The 16630-nt window shown below is 44.7% G+C and overlaps 1 protein-coding gene across 1 annotated transcript in view; it reads left to right on the top strand.

Moving 5' to 3' along the window:
* RIN3 (Ras and Rab interactor 3) overlaps positions 1 to 16630 on the top strand; it is a 67422-nt gene that overhangs the window by 4641 nt on the left and 46151 nt on the right. Inside the window, exon 2 of the mRNA XM_064659010.1 lies at positions 14728 to 14914. Coding sequence (XP_064515080.1) covers positions 14728 to 14914 — 187 coding nt within the window. The remainder of the gene's footprint in view (positions 1 to 14727; positions 14915 to 16630) is intronic.

Below are 16630 nucleotides of genomic sequence, written 5' to 3' on the forward strand. Positions count from 1 at the left end.
TAATTTTGAAGGGAGAACATATTTTGCATTTGGGAATAGAAAGAAATAGCTCTTTGGAAGGGTAATTAGAAAGAAAAGGCAGCTGTTTGGAATGACTGATCAAGTTCTAGTGCAGATGGATCTGTGAGGAGAGGGTAGATACTGTCATCAAAACTCTTGGTGTCTCAGAAGTCTATCACACTTTCCCAACTGTATCAAACAGGCATTCCCCCTGTGTAGGGAAGGGTGTCTGTGCGCTTGCGATTGTTTAGGTTGCCCTTTGTGAGGAATTACAAATTAATGACAATAAACAACTAATTATATTCTTTCTAATTAGATTTAGAATTAGAAAAAACAGGGGAAAGGACATTTAGCACATGTTCTCCAGAAGACCGAGGAGAGCTTATAATGCCTCTTGCTATGCTGTTATCAGTACAGAGTGGTCCTACAGTCACAAGCCGTGGTACGTGCTGGGATGGAGCTGGTCTTGGCAGCCCCGGTGTTCAGAGCAGCAACTAGATCATAGGCTGATCTGAGGCCTTATGTGGAAGGGACTTCTGAGGTATTAAAGCAAAAATAGTTACAAACCTGAGATGTTTGATAATTTAAAAAACAAACAAACAAACAAACAAAAACAAACAAAAAAGCCCCAGCATAATATTCTGTACTTTTAAATATTGATACTACCAAACAAGACCTCAGATTTCTCTTTCTGAATAGTTATGGATCAAAACTGAGAAAACAAAGATGAAAGGACACATCTGTACTGCAGCATAGGAGATGTAAGGATGCTGGGCACACCCTGGCCCTGGCATTGATCTAGCTGCACAAAGAGAAGCAGTAGTGAGAAGACAGCTGAACAGGCAAGTTGGCATCCATGAGAACTGTCTGCCAAAAAAAGGTGCACAGTGTCTGCAGGAGTTAAACCATGTCTGTCAAACCATTTCTATGCTTCTGTGCCAGAGAGGGCTGCCTGTGATACACAGGGTAGAGAAGAGTTGTCCTTGTGCAGTGGTTGCACCTCATCTGCTGTGGAGGGGCGTGGGCTGTTACATAAGGCCGCTTGTGTGTATGCTAGCTGTATTTTCTGCCAAGACCCTTGGCACCCCACTCTCCCTCCAGCACTCTGTTTGGCATCCCTGATCTGCTCTTACAATGCAGGAACACAAGTGTCAATCCCATCCTCCCACTCTGACAGGGGAAATCCCTAAAACATACAGATGCACATGGCTTAGTTGGAGCCACACACTGGTGTCACTCTGGAGTAACTCTCCAGAGCTGGAGCTGGCTGAGTTCAGAATCCATCCCTGGGTGTCAGATGCTTACATCTCGGAGAGGCAAGGCAAGTTTCAGCTGGTGTCTTTTAACTGTGAAGTTTGAAGGAGGGGGGTTGAAAGTACTGTGAAAGTACCTGGTAGCACAGCCCTGCGAGGCAGCTGTGGTCGAGGAAGCAGTGCTGTTTAACCTGTGCAAATAAAATAGAGCTATAAGCATCACCCAATATGGTAAATATTGTAGCTTCAAGCCTTTCCTCTGTCCATTCCTGACCTATCTAAAGTAATTCTGCCTACCTCCAGAAATGAGATCTCTCTATACCCTGCTGGAGTGGGAACATTAAGGCCATGCTTCCCTCAAAGATAATCAGTTGCAAGAGTTCTGAAGTGCTTAGCTCCTCTTCGCCTGCACCCAAAATAGTATAAATCTTTTTGCAAGCGAAGATGATTACTTGAGCAGCAAAGGATTAGCAGATGTGAGCACTGCATAGCTGGTTATGCTAGTCACATTTTCCTAAATAGATATTCTGTTAGATGCACACGAGCCAGGGAGTGCTATGGAATGCAGCTCTTTTCAAATAGATGAATATATACATGCCTATGTGTGTGCCTTTCCCAGACTTTCTATGAGCTTTTTCTAAACAGGGAATGTATTTATGTCTGAGTAAAGGATTTCTGCTTTCTGCATTACTGGTACCTTTGAAAGGGACAAGGTGTTTTCAGTAATCACATTGTGTGACTAATATGAAGTCCTTGTAGGCATGAAAGGATCTCTGTGTGTTTCATGGATATTAAGCTTCCCAACAACCAGCTGAAAGCAGATATCTTCTACTGTCATTATAGGGAGGGAGACCAGAGCATGAACTCATGGAGCAGATTTGATTATAGCCATTTACTTTGTAGCCCAGTCTCCTGGATCCTTGTTAAGCAGGGAAACCCTGGTCTTGCCCCAGACCATCCTTTAGGTTTGGGGTGATGCTAGGAAGAGGATCCATCTCTCAGAAAGCCTTTGGTGTACAAGTTCCCTGCTGGATTATGCAGCTAAACCAGCTTCCTCAGTGTTTACATAGCCTCTATAGCTGAAGCAAAAGTGGTGTGTTGGGAGGGTGTGGAAGTGGGGCCAGGGGACTGCCGTTTCTGCAGTACCCTCCATTGCCATGGATGAGGAGGAGCACAAAAACCCCCTGAGATTTGTTCTCTGAGGCCAGGCTGGAATTCTGGCTCTGATAATGGTCTTACAAGGGGCTGCTAGTATTTGCTCTAGGTGATTTTCTGGGATCTGTGTATCAGGACTGTTTCTGGTAGGGTTGAAAGACCTGTCTTACTGCTGGAAATTATCTCCTGACCACGTTAATTAGTACTTTCTCTTTGCTTTTGCAAGGCTAATGCATTGTTGGGGCATTTCAAGTGCTTTGTTGAAACCAGCTGAAAACAGACAACCTTCTGGATGCTGGGAAAACTTTGCCAAATATAGGGAATCCACACAGCTCATGTACATCCCTCCCTTGGCTCTCTGAAGAAAGCTAGTCTTTTGAAACCTCTGTCTTGTAAAAGCAGCTGTTGGGCAGAACAGAAAGCAGCTGCATCCCCTCTTGAACTGGATTAAATTTTCTGCTGCTCGAAAAAATTCACCAAGGAAGCAGAAAGAGACCAACAAATAGCAGAGTCTGGAGACTGACAGCACTGCTGGTTACCTGCATCACTGTTCTTCAAATTGCTAGCAGACTTCTAGGCAAAAAAAGTTCGTCCCACATATTTGGCTAAATGACAGCCTGGGACCTGACCCAATCTTTCATCTTGCCTGCCAAGAATTTTTCTCTTGTCTCTTTCCTTTTTTACCCCCTTGAGTTCTCTTCAAGGAATTTGTCACTCCTGATACCCCCCACAAAAGCAGAAACCAGGCAAAGCTCAGAGCTTCTCCTGCTGAATCAGCAGAAGAAAAAAGAGTTTGGCTTTGGACAACTTTCGTCTCTGTCCAGAGGACAAATATGTAACACAGAACGTTTTAGTGTAATTCTGTACTGAACTCCCCTTCTAATCCTTTCTTAGGATTAGAAATTAGTTTTAGACTGAATCTAATTGGCAACTTTTCCAAGCAAAAGGGAAATAGATTTGTGTTACCCTCCCAGCAGAGATGAGTCCTCTGTGCTTGGAAACCAGTAGAGATTGCAGGAGGGGCACTGTGAAGAGCAGCCTGAGATAGGGATAGATGGTGGGGTTAGTCCCTTGGCCTGGCAATCTGCTATCTCCCTTTGCTATTTTGAGCTAGCTATCTAGATCTAGCCTGGACTTGCTCTGCCTAACTTTAGATGTTTAATTGTTGTGCCCCATTTATGAGCCTACTCAACCACAAGGATCTCTGGTCTTACTGGAGAAGCAGCAGCTCCAGGGAGTAATTCAGGGTGATTGGTGCCAGTGGGCTGAATCCAAGTGTTATATTTGTTCATTCCTCACCAAGTTGAACAGGGAGCCAAGCCAGAGAGCTGTGTCCAGCACAAACCTTCTTCCACTCTCTGGTTCCCTAAGTGGGAGTGCCCCAGTGTCAGACAAGCAATAGCAGCCTGGAGGTAGAGGTGGGTTCAGCACTGGTGTTTTGGGGAGGACATGACCAAGTAAACCATGTTATGGATTGTCAAGACTACTATGAACCCACAGCCTTTGGCTCATGACTTACTTACATTACAGCCCTGGTGACTGGGTGACCATAAACACAGTTAAATAAACAAGTTTGAAGTCCCAGCAATGGTTTAGTGGGGTCTGTGTGAGGTCTGTGCCTCGCTGCTTGGCAGGTTTTGCAGTCATGTGCTGAGCTCCCAGTCACCACAGGGACATTTTAACAATTTCTGACACTGCTTCACTAACAAGTCCTTCACTAACAGGCCCTAGGCTGTTCCACCAGCACAGGATGATGAGGGCCATAGCCACCCACAGAACAGGTTGTTCAGCTTAGCCCAGCAAACTAGAATGCCTCTCTCACCCTGAGAGCTGATAGGGGTGTTCTAGTTTCTATGTGTTTCTAGGTGTTCTAGAGGTGTTCACCACTAGAAGGTGATGGGGACCATGGCCTTTCCCCACCTTTCCATATCTTTGAAATACCCCAACGAGGCCTTTTTTTCTTCCTCTCCTTTCCTCAGGAAGGTAGATCTCTAACCGTGCTCCAGTGTTAATGTAGGCAGGGATCCTAATAGATCATAAAGCAAGAAATAAACACATTTCTCCAATGCCTAATCAAAGTTAAATATGAGGAATATGAAATTGCTGGAGTAAGGCTTAAGAATGACAAAGAGTAAATTCATAGATTTAGATATTTTTTTTTACTAAGAGCACTGCATATTGAAATCCATTCACACTGACATTGGAAGGAAATCTTACCCAAAATATGAATATTCATGTCTAAAGAAGCCTGCAGATCAGTAAGTGAATGGCTAGTTTAAAGCCCCTTTGCGTGGTGCCTTATGTGAGGACCAGAAGGCCTGTGCTCTGCTCCTTCAAATACAGAACACAAGTCCCATGGATTTATTTGGCCATTTCTAGTTGCAAATCAGGACTGAGATAAGTGTTTGCAGGTATTTCTTAGTGGAGAGGAAGACTGCTGAGCATTGTGCAAGTCTGTGTGGTTAGACCCTCATTTTTTGTACATCTCATATATCTACACTCAATTCACTCATAGGGTAAGCAAGACATAACTTTTTATAACTACTCTGCTGTTTCTCTTAATATTTTGCCCAGAATTTTGGCTCTAATATAACATGCAGATTCTAATAATTTTTAATTATTTTTAATTATTTTGAAACAGAATGGCTTTATTAAAGCAAAACCACAGTCTATTCTTAATGAAGTTTGAATTGGAAATTTGTCCCTTCCCTTTATTTTCCGTTTCCCTTTCCCCTCTTTGTTAAGTAAGTACAATATAGAAAAGTATTCTCTGGGTTTCCATTCCTGTCTTCCTTCCTGTCCAGATGAGCCAGGAAAGGGCAAAACCTCTGTCCAAAGCCCTGGCCCTGCAGTCAAAATGGGGGTTCTCTGGGCTTCCAACATTTCATGTGTTTCTAGAATGCAGAGAACAAGCCCATCTGTCTTCTCTCCAGCTGGTGGCTCGGCTGGGCTGCTCTAAAACGCCGACGCCAGAGGGTGAAGGAGGTCTGGGGCTTCCTTATGGTCTTACAGCTTAGGAAGTTGTTTCTCTTCTTCCAAACATTTGATTCTGTTTCCTGCACCACACAAACCTTTCCAGAGAAGTTGAATTATCCAGCAAACATGTTTACAGCTTTTTGTTCAGGAAAATGTCCTTTCTCTAGCCCCTCTGACCCTGGCTGGGCTGGTGTTTCAGCAGCTCTCTTCTTTGCGCTGATCTTGCAGGAGTATGAATCATCCTTTATTGCCTGCACACTAAAACAAAATCTTTAGCTTTGCTTATACACTGGAACTCCTAGGAGAATAATTTGGGTTTGAACAGACAAAGGACAAATGCCCTGAAAATCTCTGCTTATGAATATGGGGGAGAATGACTTATCATTAACTGTCAATTGATAATAAGGGAATAGAGCTAATAAAACCTGCAAAGCAGTTTTGACTTGCAAAGGTATGTTTTAACTGAATAAAAAAGACAGTTGATGTTTGTGAGACAAATTGTTGAGTGCAAAACATATATGTGCAAGGTTACATAAAGACAGCAGTACACTTTGTGAGGTGAATTTTACACCAGTAGGATATAGTACCCCCAGTCCAGTGTGGGGCCACCAGCAGCGTATTCCATTGGTCTTAATGAATGCAGGAAACAGTTAGACTGAGGGAAAAAGAAAGGAAGGGCTTTGAAAGAAGGACTCCACCTTCAGGGATTTTTTTTTGATGTTTGTTTTTTATTTTGTTTCTGCCTGTGTCATGGCTGTGAGTGTGAGAAGGCTTGTTTGGTAGTAGAGCTGACCTGGGAACTATCAGTAATGTGAATTAGCTCGTATTTGGGGTTTTGTGCATATGCGATTCCTTGCAGTATACATACCTTTGTGTATTTAAATGGAGAGACAGACCTAATTAACCTAGGAAACTCAGAGAAGTTAGAAACTTCATAAACACTTAGTGCTCTGTGAGAGAACTGAAAAGTTTGCTGAAAGTTTGTTGACAAAGTCAAACAAGAGTCTCTGACAGGGGTATTGCTGCTGTTTCTCTGTAAGTGCTTACAACTAAGTTTGACCAATTTAGGAGGAAGCACATTTTGAGGGTTTATGGGGAAGCACTGCAAGCACCCCTCCTTCTCTGCTCCTGAGTGACTTGACCCTGCTGCTTCTGTGGTTAGAGAACCACCACTGGTTTTAAACACCAGGTTTATGTTCTGATGAGTGACAATGGTTACATATCCCTCACAACATCAGTAGCCCTTGTCCAGCAAGGTTCTGCAGAGCTGACCTGACTCCTGAATTTGAATGGGGGCAAGACTCTTCTCAGTTCAAATGCAGATAAGCTGCAGTCATGTCCTTTGTCTGTATGATGGTAGTAATGAGGAACAATACATGTGTCAGCTTTAAACCTGGTGATGGCAGCAACCAGGACACCAGAGCTTAGCACAAGCTTGGTTATTCTGCCAGCTTGCTCCATGTGTCTGCACAGAGCCTGCCCCCAAGACTTGGATCTTTCAAGCCAGCTCAGCTATCCTTGCTGTGCTCAGGAGGCAACGGTACAAGTCTACACAGTTCCTCTAGTGTGATGCTGATCTATCAGACCTTCAAGCTGAACCCTGTCATGTATAAGACAACAATCTGCTGTCATTATGTGAGCAGAAAGCTCTGTGTCCACTTGTTACTTAATACACTGACACATGAATTAGTGTTCTTCCACCTGCACAAGTAGCCATGACACCTTTCATCCCCAGAAGTATAATAGCACTCATTCCTTTTTGTAATTTCCTCTATTGGTCTATGTGACCAACGTGGTGAGGACTTGGTGAACTGGTGAATGATTTAAGGGTAGGTGAGCTGTCCCTCACCTGATTCCTTTGTACCATAAGTGGAGCTCCCTGGCAGGGTGATGACTTGCTCCACTTTGGCAAACATATGTAAACATGTACAGGCAGGGTCCAGCTGGGGAGAGGTGGATGTCTGCAATCTGTGTGTGCAAACCCCTGCTAGCCTGCACAGAAGCAGGCATTTTAAAATCCCTGGCAGGTACAAAAAAGCTCACAGAAGTGAGAATTCAATTGCAGGGTGCAAAACCTCACTGCTGAAATTGAGGGTGCCTGTAACAGAAAGTGGAGTAGGTGGGAAACAGAGAGTTTTGCTAAGCTATGAGGTGTCAGGGTATTTAGGAGACACTTAGTTTGTTTTACCTTTTGGCAACTGGAACAGCTGCTGCCTTGGCTATTAAGCACGGTCCTTTCCAGGCTGAGCCAACTGGCCTGGACATGCAGAGCATCAAATGTAGTCCAAAGACCAAACAGTTGAAGGGTGGACATTTGAGTAGGAACAAGGGGACCAGTGAGCAGGAGGAAGTACTCTACCAACCACAGGCTCCCCACAGACCACAGTTCAAGAAGCACAACTTCCTGAGCTATGAGCTTATCACCAAGGTGTACCAGTAACACAAGCATACTGCAAGGTAGGAAGGGCTACCAAACAGGCAAGCCTGCCTCGTGGGGCACACCAAGCCTGTCGCATCACTTCCATTATCAAATTTTTCTGTACATCCCAGAACCTTACAATGCAGGAAGCTCCCACTTCTTGCTTAACACCCTATACCTTTTCTCTTTCTTTTTGCCTATCAGACAACAAGAAACTTGTTTATTTTTGACTAGAGAGTGTCGATTAGCTGAGTGCGATCCCTGAAGACCCCAAGAACCTCTCTTTCTACATTTTGGGGTTTTCATTCCTGGTTTCTTTATTTCTCTTTGTTGGTTTGATTTTTATCAGATCTCTTGGCTTTATTATGAAAAAGCCTGAATTTCCTGCAAGTCAGGGTTTACATTTGGTGCACAGAGTTAGCTGTTGTGCTATGCATTACTCAGTATGTCACTTTGCTGCCTTCCCATCCTCCTAATACTCCGTTTTATGATGAAACAACTCCAGAAGTTTAAAGATGATGGAGCTCTCCCTGTAGCTAGGTTGGGTGCAGGGTCTGACTTCCACCACCTGACAGAAGAAAGAAATGAGAATCAGCAAGGTGACCCAAGCCAGGTCCAGAGAGCAAATTAATCCTTCTCCTTCATCTTGGATTAATTTGGTCTGCACTGATCAAGTGATCAAAGACAGGCTGTCTTATGAGATTAAGAAATGGCATCAAGGTATGACCACTTGTAAGACAGAAGCAAAATGAATCTTGATGTCCTCTAGCTATGGCACTGCATAACTTCCCTCACAGTGAACTGAAAGTAACAGCACATGAATTCACATGTGTGAACAAAGATTTTTAATGAGTCTGTGCAGCTTGCATTGCAGCTTGCACACCAAGCTACCTACATTAAATGTATTCCCCAACATCTGTCTAATCAGAAGTGATACCAAACCAAAGAGAGCATAGTTAGCTGTATATGTCATGAGGGTCCAATGGGTGAAACCTTGCTGTACTTTGACTGCTGCTCATGTAGTTCCAATTATTCCTAGAAGGGAAGGAGTTGACTGAAAAAAATGGATACAGAGATCTATTACCGGTGGCACAGAGCCCTGCAACCAAGTCTAGCTGGGTTGGTTGTGACACAGGATGTAAAACACAGCTGTGAGTTTTCTGTCAGTCTTTTAATCTCAGCACCATCCTCTGATCCATCTCCATTAGACCCTGTGCTCCCAACTCTCTCTTTTAAACACAGAAATTACCAGCACTGTCTATCCACTTCCACCAGGACTGGTGTGTTTGCTTCATGAGCTTTTACCTTTTTTCCTGCTTCAGGTGCTTCTTGTAACCTGTCCTGCTGTGCTTGAAGGGTTTCCACATGTGAGCTTCAGACACAAGCTGGCTTGTATCCAGCCAGCTGGATACATCCTCAAGGATGTATCCCTTGAGGTCCCAGGTGGCTTTGGTGCAAAAAAGTTTCCCTGTCACCTGGCTCATAGAGTTTATGGCTACTTGTCCATCTGAAGCAACCCAGTTGGAACACCTTTTAAAACCTGTGATTCCTGCTCTGCTATGAATGTAAATATACCATTGTATCTCTTTCCTTGAGATCAGCATAGCAAACACTTGTTCTTGCTCTCTTCTGCTTTTCAAAGGGAGAAGTAAAAGCAATGAAACATAATAACAAAAAACTAGCTCCTTATTCTTACATCTATTTAAACAACACTAAGGGCCTCAGTCATTACTTATCACTGCACCACAGAGCATTTGTTTCCAATTTAAGATTTAAATTTAACAACACCTTATGTCTCTTCTCAGAGGAGGTCTGGTGACAGGCAGAAGCTGCAAATGTACAGGAGTGAAGAATTCATCTGGCAGTCTCTGCTGCTGTTCCACACAGTTTCTGTGTGTCTCTGCTGCCCCAGGGAAATTTAGAGTGACCGGCCCCATATAGTCCAGCTAGGAAGCCCTTAGTGTCAGCAGGTTTGTGGCAATATTTCTGAAATCCCTTGCAAAGGTATGCCCAAGCCTGCACCTGCATGAAATTCAGTGGATTATATCCCCGTGCTGCTCTGAAGATTTCTGGGAATGTTCAGCTGCCAAGTGTGGATCCTTATTTCCAAAGCAATGAGTCATGGTGGTGTCATTACCTCAGCATACAGTCACTGTGCAATAATTCAAATCACCATTGTCATTATTTTTGTCTCCAACAAGCAACCTGATACCTTCTGCCAGCCTGGGGCAGGTGTGTGAATGTAATCACTGTGCAATTAATTAGCCAGTGCTGCCAGTCAGTATGCAGCACACAGCTCCCTGCATCCCAACTGAACCCAATTTAGCAGAGCCACTGCAAGATTTAAAGATACTTTGCAGTAAGAACTCAGTAAAAACAAAGAAAGCAGGCAGCTCTAGGGCCAGCTTTTCACCTTCACATCACACCTGGCAAAATGAGCACCTGCCTATATCAGCCAAAGGGATTTGCAGGAGTGTGGGAGAAGGAGAGAATTGCATCTTATTTCTGAAACTGTGAGCTTAGGTATCATCTGATGCGTGAATTCTGAGTGAGCGAAACAGGGAAGGCCGGCTGGTCACTGTGGTGGCTGCAAATCCCTTCAACAGGCTGCACAGCAAGAACCCAGGAGCTGTCTGGCTCCCTCCTCTCTGTGCAGCCACAGAGCTACAGCAGAGCCAGATTAAATTGCTGGATTAAGCACTCCCACAGCCCAGCATGTGAATCTTTGTGACAGCTGTGCCTAGGACAGAAGTCAAGCATCAGTGCCATAACTGCGTCAGCTGGTGTGTCATGGGTCACAACATTACAGCTGAAAAAGGTCTGTTAGGTCATCCATTCCCATTTCTTAGCCAGCACAGATTTGACTCAATAAAGTGTTTGCTACTGGTCTAAACGTGGCATTTTAAGAGATTTGGGCAATGCAATCCCCTTCCTCTTCCCTTGGGAAATTATCCGTCATTTGTTATAACTCACTGACAGGAAGAGTCTAGCCAAACATTTCTCTGTTTCCAGATGATCCCATTAATGACTTTTCTTGCCTTTCTTTCTACCAAAGTCACCCCTTTCACTGAGCTGCACTTTCCTCCCTCTGTACAGTTACAAGAGCCTGCTTAGTTCCTTCCACAGCTTTTGAGAGGAGAACTTATCCTTGAGGGCCCCCTAAATGTTGGATTCCAGTTCTGCCAAAAATATGTCTTATCCACTGCCCTAAATTATCTGCACTGAAAGACTCCACACACTCAAATAATGAGATTTTCCACTAAGACAAATATTTTCAGGCTCTTCCTTTTTCATCTTGTGTGTCTGGGGTTGGAATTATTTTCTATTTTTTATCCATTCTCCAAAATTAGACAGTGGGCCCTACATGCAACCACATGTTAGAAGGTCAGTTCTGTTATTTTCATTCACCAGTCTGTTCTTGTTGCCAAACCCATGTTGCTGCTGTGAGCAGGGCTCCGTCCAGGTGATGTGCTTGTGGGAGGGAGGCCTGCATCAAGCCTGGGTTTCCCTGTGGAGAAGGACCACTGTGCCAGGGTCACTATGTGCCTGGTGCTCAGCAGGTCCAAGCTGGTTTGTGTTATTTTCCTGTCTTTGTGGATAACCTTTGTTTCTCTCCAGGCAATAGGATTCCTGAGCATCAGTGCTTTACCAGCCCTTTTCACCTTACATAATTAATAGCTAACAAAGTTCAACATCACTGGAGCTATTGCAATACATTCTGGTACCACAGCACTGGCCTTCTTTTGATCTGGGTTTCACACATCGTTGGCAAAATCAGATTCATGCCTATGTGACTAATTATGGGAGTAGTTTTTGCTAACTGTCTTATGGAATATTTCATTACAACTCACCTTTATTTCCCTTTACTCATTACTTTTTTCCCATTACTGAGTGTGAATGTTGCCATCCAACACGTGTTTTCCGTTCACATGGTTACTAGGGTTTTTTTTTGGTTGTTGTTTCTTCTGTAAAAAACCCAAGAGATGAATCAGGTTAACTTCCAAAAGCTGTCTTCCATTGCTTTACTCTATATGTTCAGATGATACTGATTAAAATCATATGCTGTTACATCTGAAAGAAATTCCCTCACCTCTGTGACAGGCTGAGCTTTTATGACAAGTAAAGAGAGTTTCACTTATTTCTATTTGCCTCTTTTTTTTAAGCTCAGTTCTCTCATTCGTATTATCTTGGCTATGATCTTAAAAATGGATTGATTAAAATCAAGATTCTGTACACTGATATCCTAACTCTACTTATAGGATTGCAGAAACACCTCTATTTTCTAAGAAAGCTATCTCTGAAGAAGTGCAAAAGACAAAAAGCTACTAAAAACAGAATCTCTGTGTTGCTTTTGGGATTTGAAAGTCTACGTTTATAAAAACTGACTTTTCACAGAATCACAGAATCACAGAGTATGCTGAGTTGGAAGGGACCCACAAGGATCACCAAATCCAACTACTGGCCCTGCACAGGACCATCCCCAAGAATTACACCACGTACCTGAAAGTATCATCCAAACACTTCTTGAACTCTGTCAGGCTTGGTGCTGTGACTACTTCCCAGGGAAGCCTGTTCCAGTGCCCAGCCACCCTCTGGGTGAAGAACCTCTTTCTAATATCCACCCTAAACCTCCCCTGACACAACTTCAGGCCATTCCCTCAGTTCTGTCACCGGTCATCACAGAGAAGAGATCAGTGCCTGCCCCTCCTCTTCCCCTCATGAGGAAGTTGTAACTGCAATGAGGTCTCTCCTCAGTCTCCTCCAGGCTGAACACATCAAGTGCCCTCAGCTGCTCCTCATGCGGCTTCACCTCAAGGCCCTTCACCATCTTTGTTGCCCTCCTTTGGACACTCTCCAATAGCTTAATATCTTTCTTATATTGTGGCACCCAAAACTGCACACAATATTCAAGGTGAGGCTGCCCCAGTGCAGAGCAGAGCGGGACAATCCCCTCCCTTGACCAGCTGGTGATGCTTTGCCTGATGCCCCCCAGGACACGATTGGCCCTCCTGGCTGCCAGGACACTGCTGACTCATATTCAACTTGACATTAATCAGGACCCTGAGGTCGCTTTCTGTGGCACTGCTTTTGAAAGGACTCTCTTAGAAGTTTAGGACTGACCTTATTTGAAATGTACTACTTTAAGATCCATTTCTTTAAAAATAAAAGGAAAAGGAAAACGATTTGAAATAAGACCAAATCAATAGTCCTCCTTTTTTCAGTTCTGACACCTAAGCAGAAAACTAGTGCAGAGAAACGTATTTTGTGTACATTGTCCTGTATTTTCTTTACATGTAAAAATCAATTAATCAGATGAATTACAAGCCTGTATCCCCATGAGTCTATGGCCTTATCCAATAGAGCTCTTGTGACCAGACCTTTCAGCACAAGTATTTCTACTGCCTGCAGTGCTAAGCACATGTATACTTTGTTAAATCAGCACCATAGCTAGAAGCCAGCATTTAATACCAATCTGCCTTAGACTGTAGGGACTAAAAATAGATAGAACTAGTTCTTTGTGTGTCTGATCAGTACATGAATGTAAAGGAGAGCATGTCCCAGACCATTAATATTCTCAACAGCATAATTGGAGTGTTCTTATGTTTTGTGCAGCTGAGAATAAGCTCTGAGACATAAGGTGTGGTTGGGCATTGCTAACGTGTGATGCCACAGGATGGCCCCTCTCCTGTCATTCATCATCTCCCGTGCATCTTTTTAGAGCTTCCAATTACATCTTTAGGACTGGCCAAAATAACAAATGTGTGTCTTCATTTCCTCCTTCCTGAAGGTCCCTCTGGTGTTTCTCCACGTTTCCTGTGGTCCCTCTCATTCCTGTCCCTCTGTACAGGGAGAGGGTTCACCATGTCTGTGTCCTGTGAGTCCTGTCCTGCAGGACCTGCTGGATCATGCTGAGCAGCTTAGGGCTGTTGGCAGAGCTGCATCTGAAATTGTTCTCCTGATGCAGCATTTGGGAATTAGCAAAGATATCTCTTCTGTAGTGGATAACTTGCTGCTGGATGCATTCTTACACATCTTTCTCCTCCTCCTCCTGTGCTCTGTGAGTGACAACAGGGGTGGAATATTCTCCCCTTCCCACGAGCAGCCACCAGTGGCTCCTTGGGTGTAGGGGTGGAGAAGCAGCCACCTCTGCAACCACCAGGACCAGCACAGACTTTCCAGTGAGACGGGGAGTGCTCAGTGTTCTTTCTAAACTGAAATGTCTTAGTCTGCCTCTTTGCAGACAATCTGAGCTGGCATGGGAGGAGGGGACTGCCAAAACTCAAGAGCAGCTGACAGTGCCTCTGGCTTCTACTGGCAGACTCCATCTGAGAGGCCCTGGACTGGGGCAAGATACCACACTGTTGCCCATACAACCCATGTATGTTTGGAGAAGTGCTCCTAGTGGCATGGCTGCAGGGTGAGCTGCAGACTCCTGGCCCCTGCCCAGCTCAGACCGACAGTGAGGCTCTGTGGCCCCTTTCCTCTGCCACATCACTGTCCTTGAAGCTGTGAAACATAACTCAGACACTTCGGCTGGAGTATGGGGTCCAGGGGACAGGCATGCTCAACCCTCTGCAGTGCTGGCTGCCTCTGTGTACCCCTTACATGTCTGTGGGTACCTGTGCTAAGGCAATGCCCATACACAAGCTGAGACCAACAGAGCTGCCCAAAGCACTCTGTCAACCTGTGCTCTGAAACCATCAGCATGTGGCCATAGTCCTTGGAATGGGGTGTATCTGTTTGTTGAGGCCTGTGCACCCAGATTTCCGCTGTCATAGCAAGGTGCCTGTGGTTTGATGCCCCTCAAGGAGCACTCCTGGTGCCTAAGTGCTTCTGCCTCTGTGATTGCATTTACAGTCTTTTCTCCCCTCAAGATTTCTGTTTGCAGTTCTGTTTATCAGGGACTCCCTTGCTGTGTTTCAGCCCTGTTGGAGATACCAGTGAAGAGGGGAAAGAGACACACCTCTGTCAGGCCATTGCCCTGCCAAACTGCGTCCCACTTCCAGGGATCAGCATCCTTGACAAACTCATCAAGACGTGTCCTGTCTGGCTTCAGCTGAACATGAGCCAGGAAAGGGCTGGGGCGATCCTTGGCAAAGAAACAGCAGGGGTAAGTCCAAAGTGGTTTCATTTCAGACAACCACATTTCCTGTCCTTGGTGGGGCTGGTTAGGAGAGCAGCGCCTTTCTTCATGTGGAAGCAAAAATATTTAGCAGACTGCTCTCTCTTTCCATTACCCTTTGAAGCTTTACCACTCTCAGTGGTGCAAGACAGACATATTGGCTTTGGGGAAGCATGTGATCTTGTCTTGGGTTTTATTTACTTAGCGTGTAGATTTATGGAGATGGCTTCCCATTCACCACCACACCCATAGGTATGGTGACTATCCTAATTTGGAGCAATTGAAAAAAAATCCCTGAAAAAAGGCCCTTAAATTCTGGAAGCTGGTGGGAGCCATTTTTATTGCAATAATTGGTATCCGGCTTGTATAAACTGAGTGTTAGGAAATAGCATACTCATGCAAAGCTTATAGCTTGCTTAAAGAAAATATTTCTGCAGCAAAGGGAGCTGCTCCACATTCCTTGGGTCTCAGAGGTCAGGCATAGCAGAGTATTGCTGTCCTGCCTGGGTCCTTTGAGAAGGGCAGGTGCAAATGACCTGAGTTGATGTCAGAGCACAGGAGGAATTCACTCACTTCTGCTCTGAGGATGTTTGGACCCATCCCTTGGCTGACTCAGTCTATCCTAGGGCTAAAGGCTGGCACAGCCAAGTGACACCCTCCTGTGGGACTCACCTGAGCAGGGTGGGCTGTGCATTGCACCTCACCCTGAATCAGACTTCTCAAATAGCTTGGACAAATTATTCTCTTTGTTTTTATGATCTCTCTGTAAGCGGAGACCTCAGTGAATGTCTGTAATGTAGCCACAAATGGCCCCAAGCCTCCTCGGGTTTTACCTACTCCTTGCAGGCAGAGAGTTCCCCACCTCTGAGTGCTTTGGGAATGCATCTTACCTCTGTTCCTTCTGTTTACGCTGTCCTCTGGTGGAGAATTCAGCTGCAGTTTGAAAAAGGCAGGAGAAGTGGTGACACATCAGAGATGTCCCACAGCCAGAGCAGCTCCTACCCACGCTGAGCCCATCTGAAACTGTTCCCACCAGTGGTGCAAATGAAAGAGACTGGCTTTGGTACCAGTCCTGACCTGGGCTGTAGGGTTAAGTACAGCTCAGAAAACCCACTCCCCACTTACCTGAACAGCTATAGTCCAATTTTAGCCTTTGGAGCCATGGCAACCAGGTGTGTCAATTAGGAAAACCAGAAGTGATTCATTTCCAGGTTTCATTTCCCTCATTGCTTAGATTAAATTTCACATGAAGAACTTGACCCATACAATCTGAGATGGTGCTGTCTGACAGTTGTGGCTAGAGAGGCAGTGCTGCATTTGGGTGGTAGGACCTGGGGAAGGGAGAGCCTCTACCTGCAGATACTTTCTGTGATAGAAGATGGGGGCTTGCCCTGCACTAGAAATTGGCCTGTTTAAGGCATGCATCTGTTATGCATTTATTTGCATTTTCTCTGCCCTGCTGATGGACCTGAGCCCCTGGAGCTCCATTTCTTCTGAATGGCAGAGGCCAACATGACAGCAGTGTGTGAGGTTGTGAAGCTGCCCCAGAGTTGTGTGTTCACCATGGGTGCTTTGAAGTGACCGGAGATGCCCTTATAACTGAGACTTGATTAATGATTTTATCAACTCACACTTCTCTTTCTAATATTAATATCCAGACTCCAGAATTAGCCTGAATTTTTAATTCAGTTTTTAAAAATACCT

The sequence above is a fragment of the Pseudopipra pipra genome, chromosome 6 (genome assembly GCF_036250125.1).
Source record: "Pseudopipra pipra isolate bDixPip1 chromosome 6, bDixPip1.hap1, whole genome shotgun sequence".
Lineage (NCBI taxonomy): Eukaryota > Metazoa > Chordata > Aves > Passeriformes > Pipridae > Pseudopipra > Pseudopipra pipra.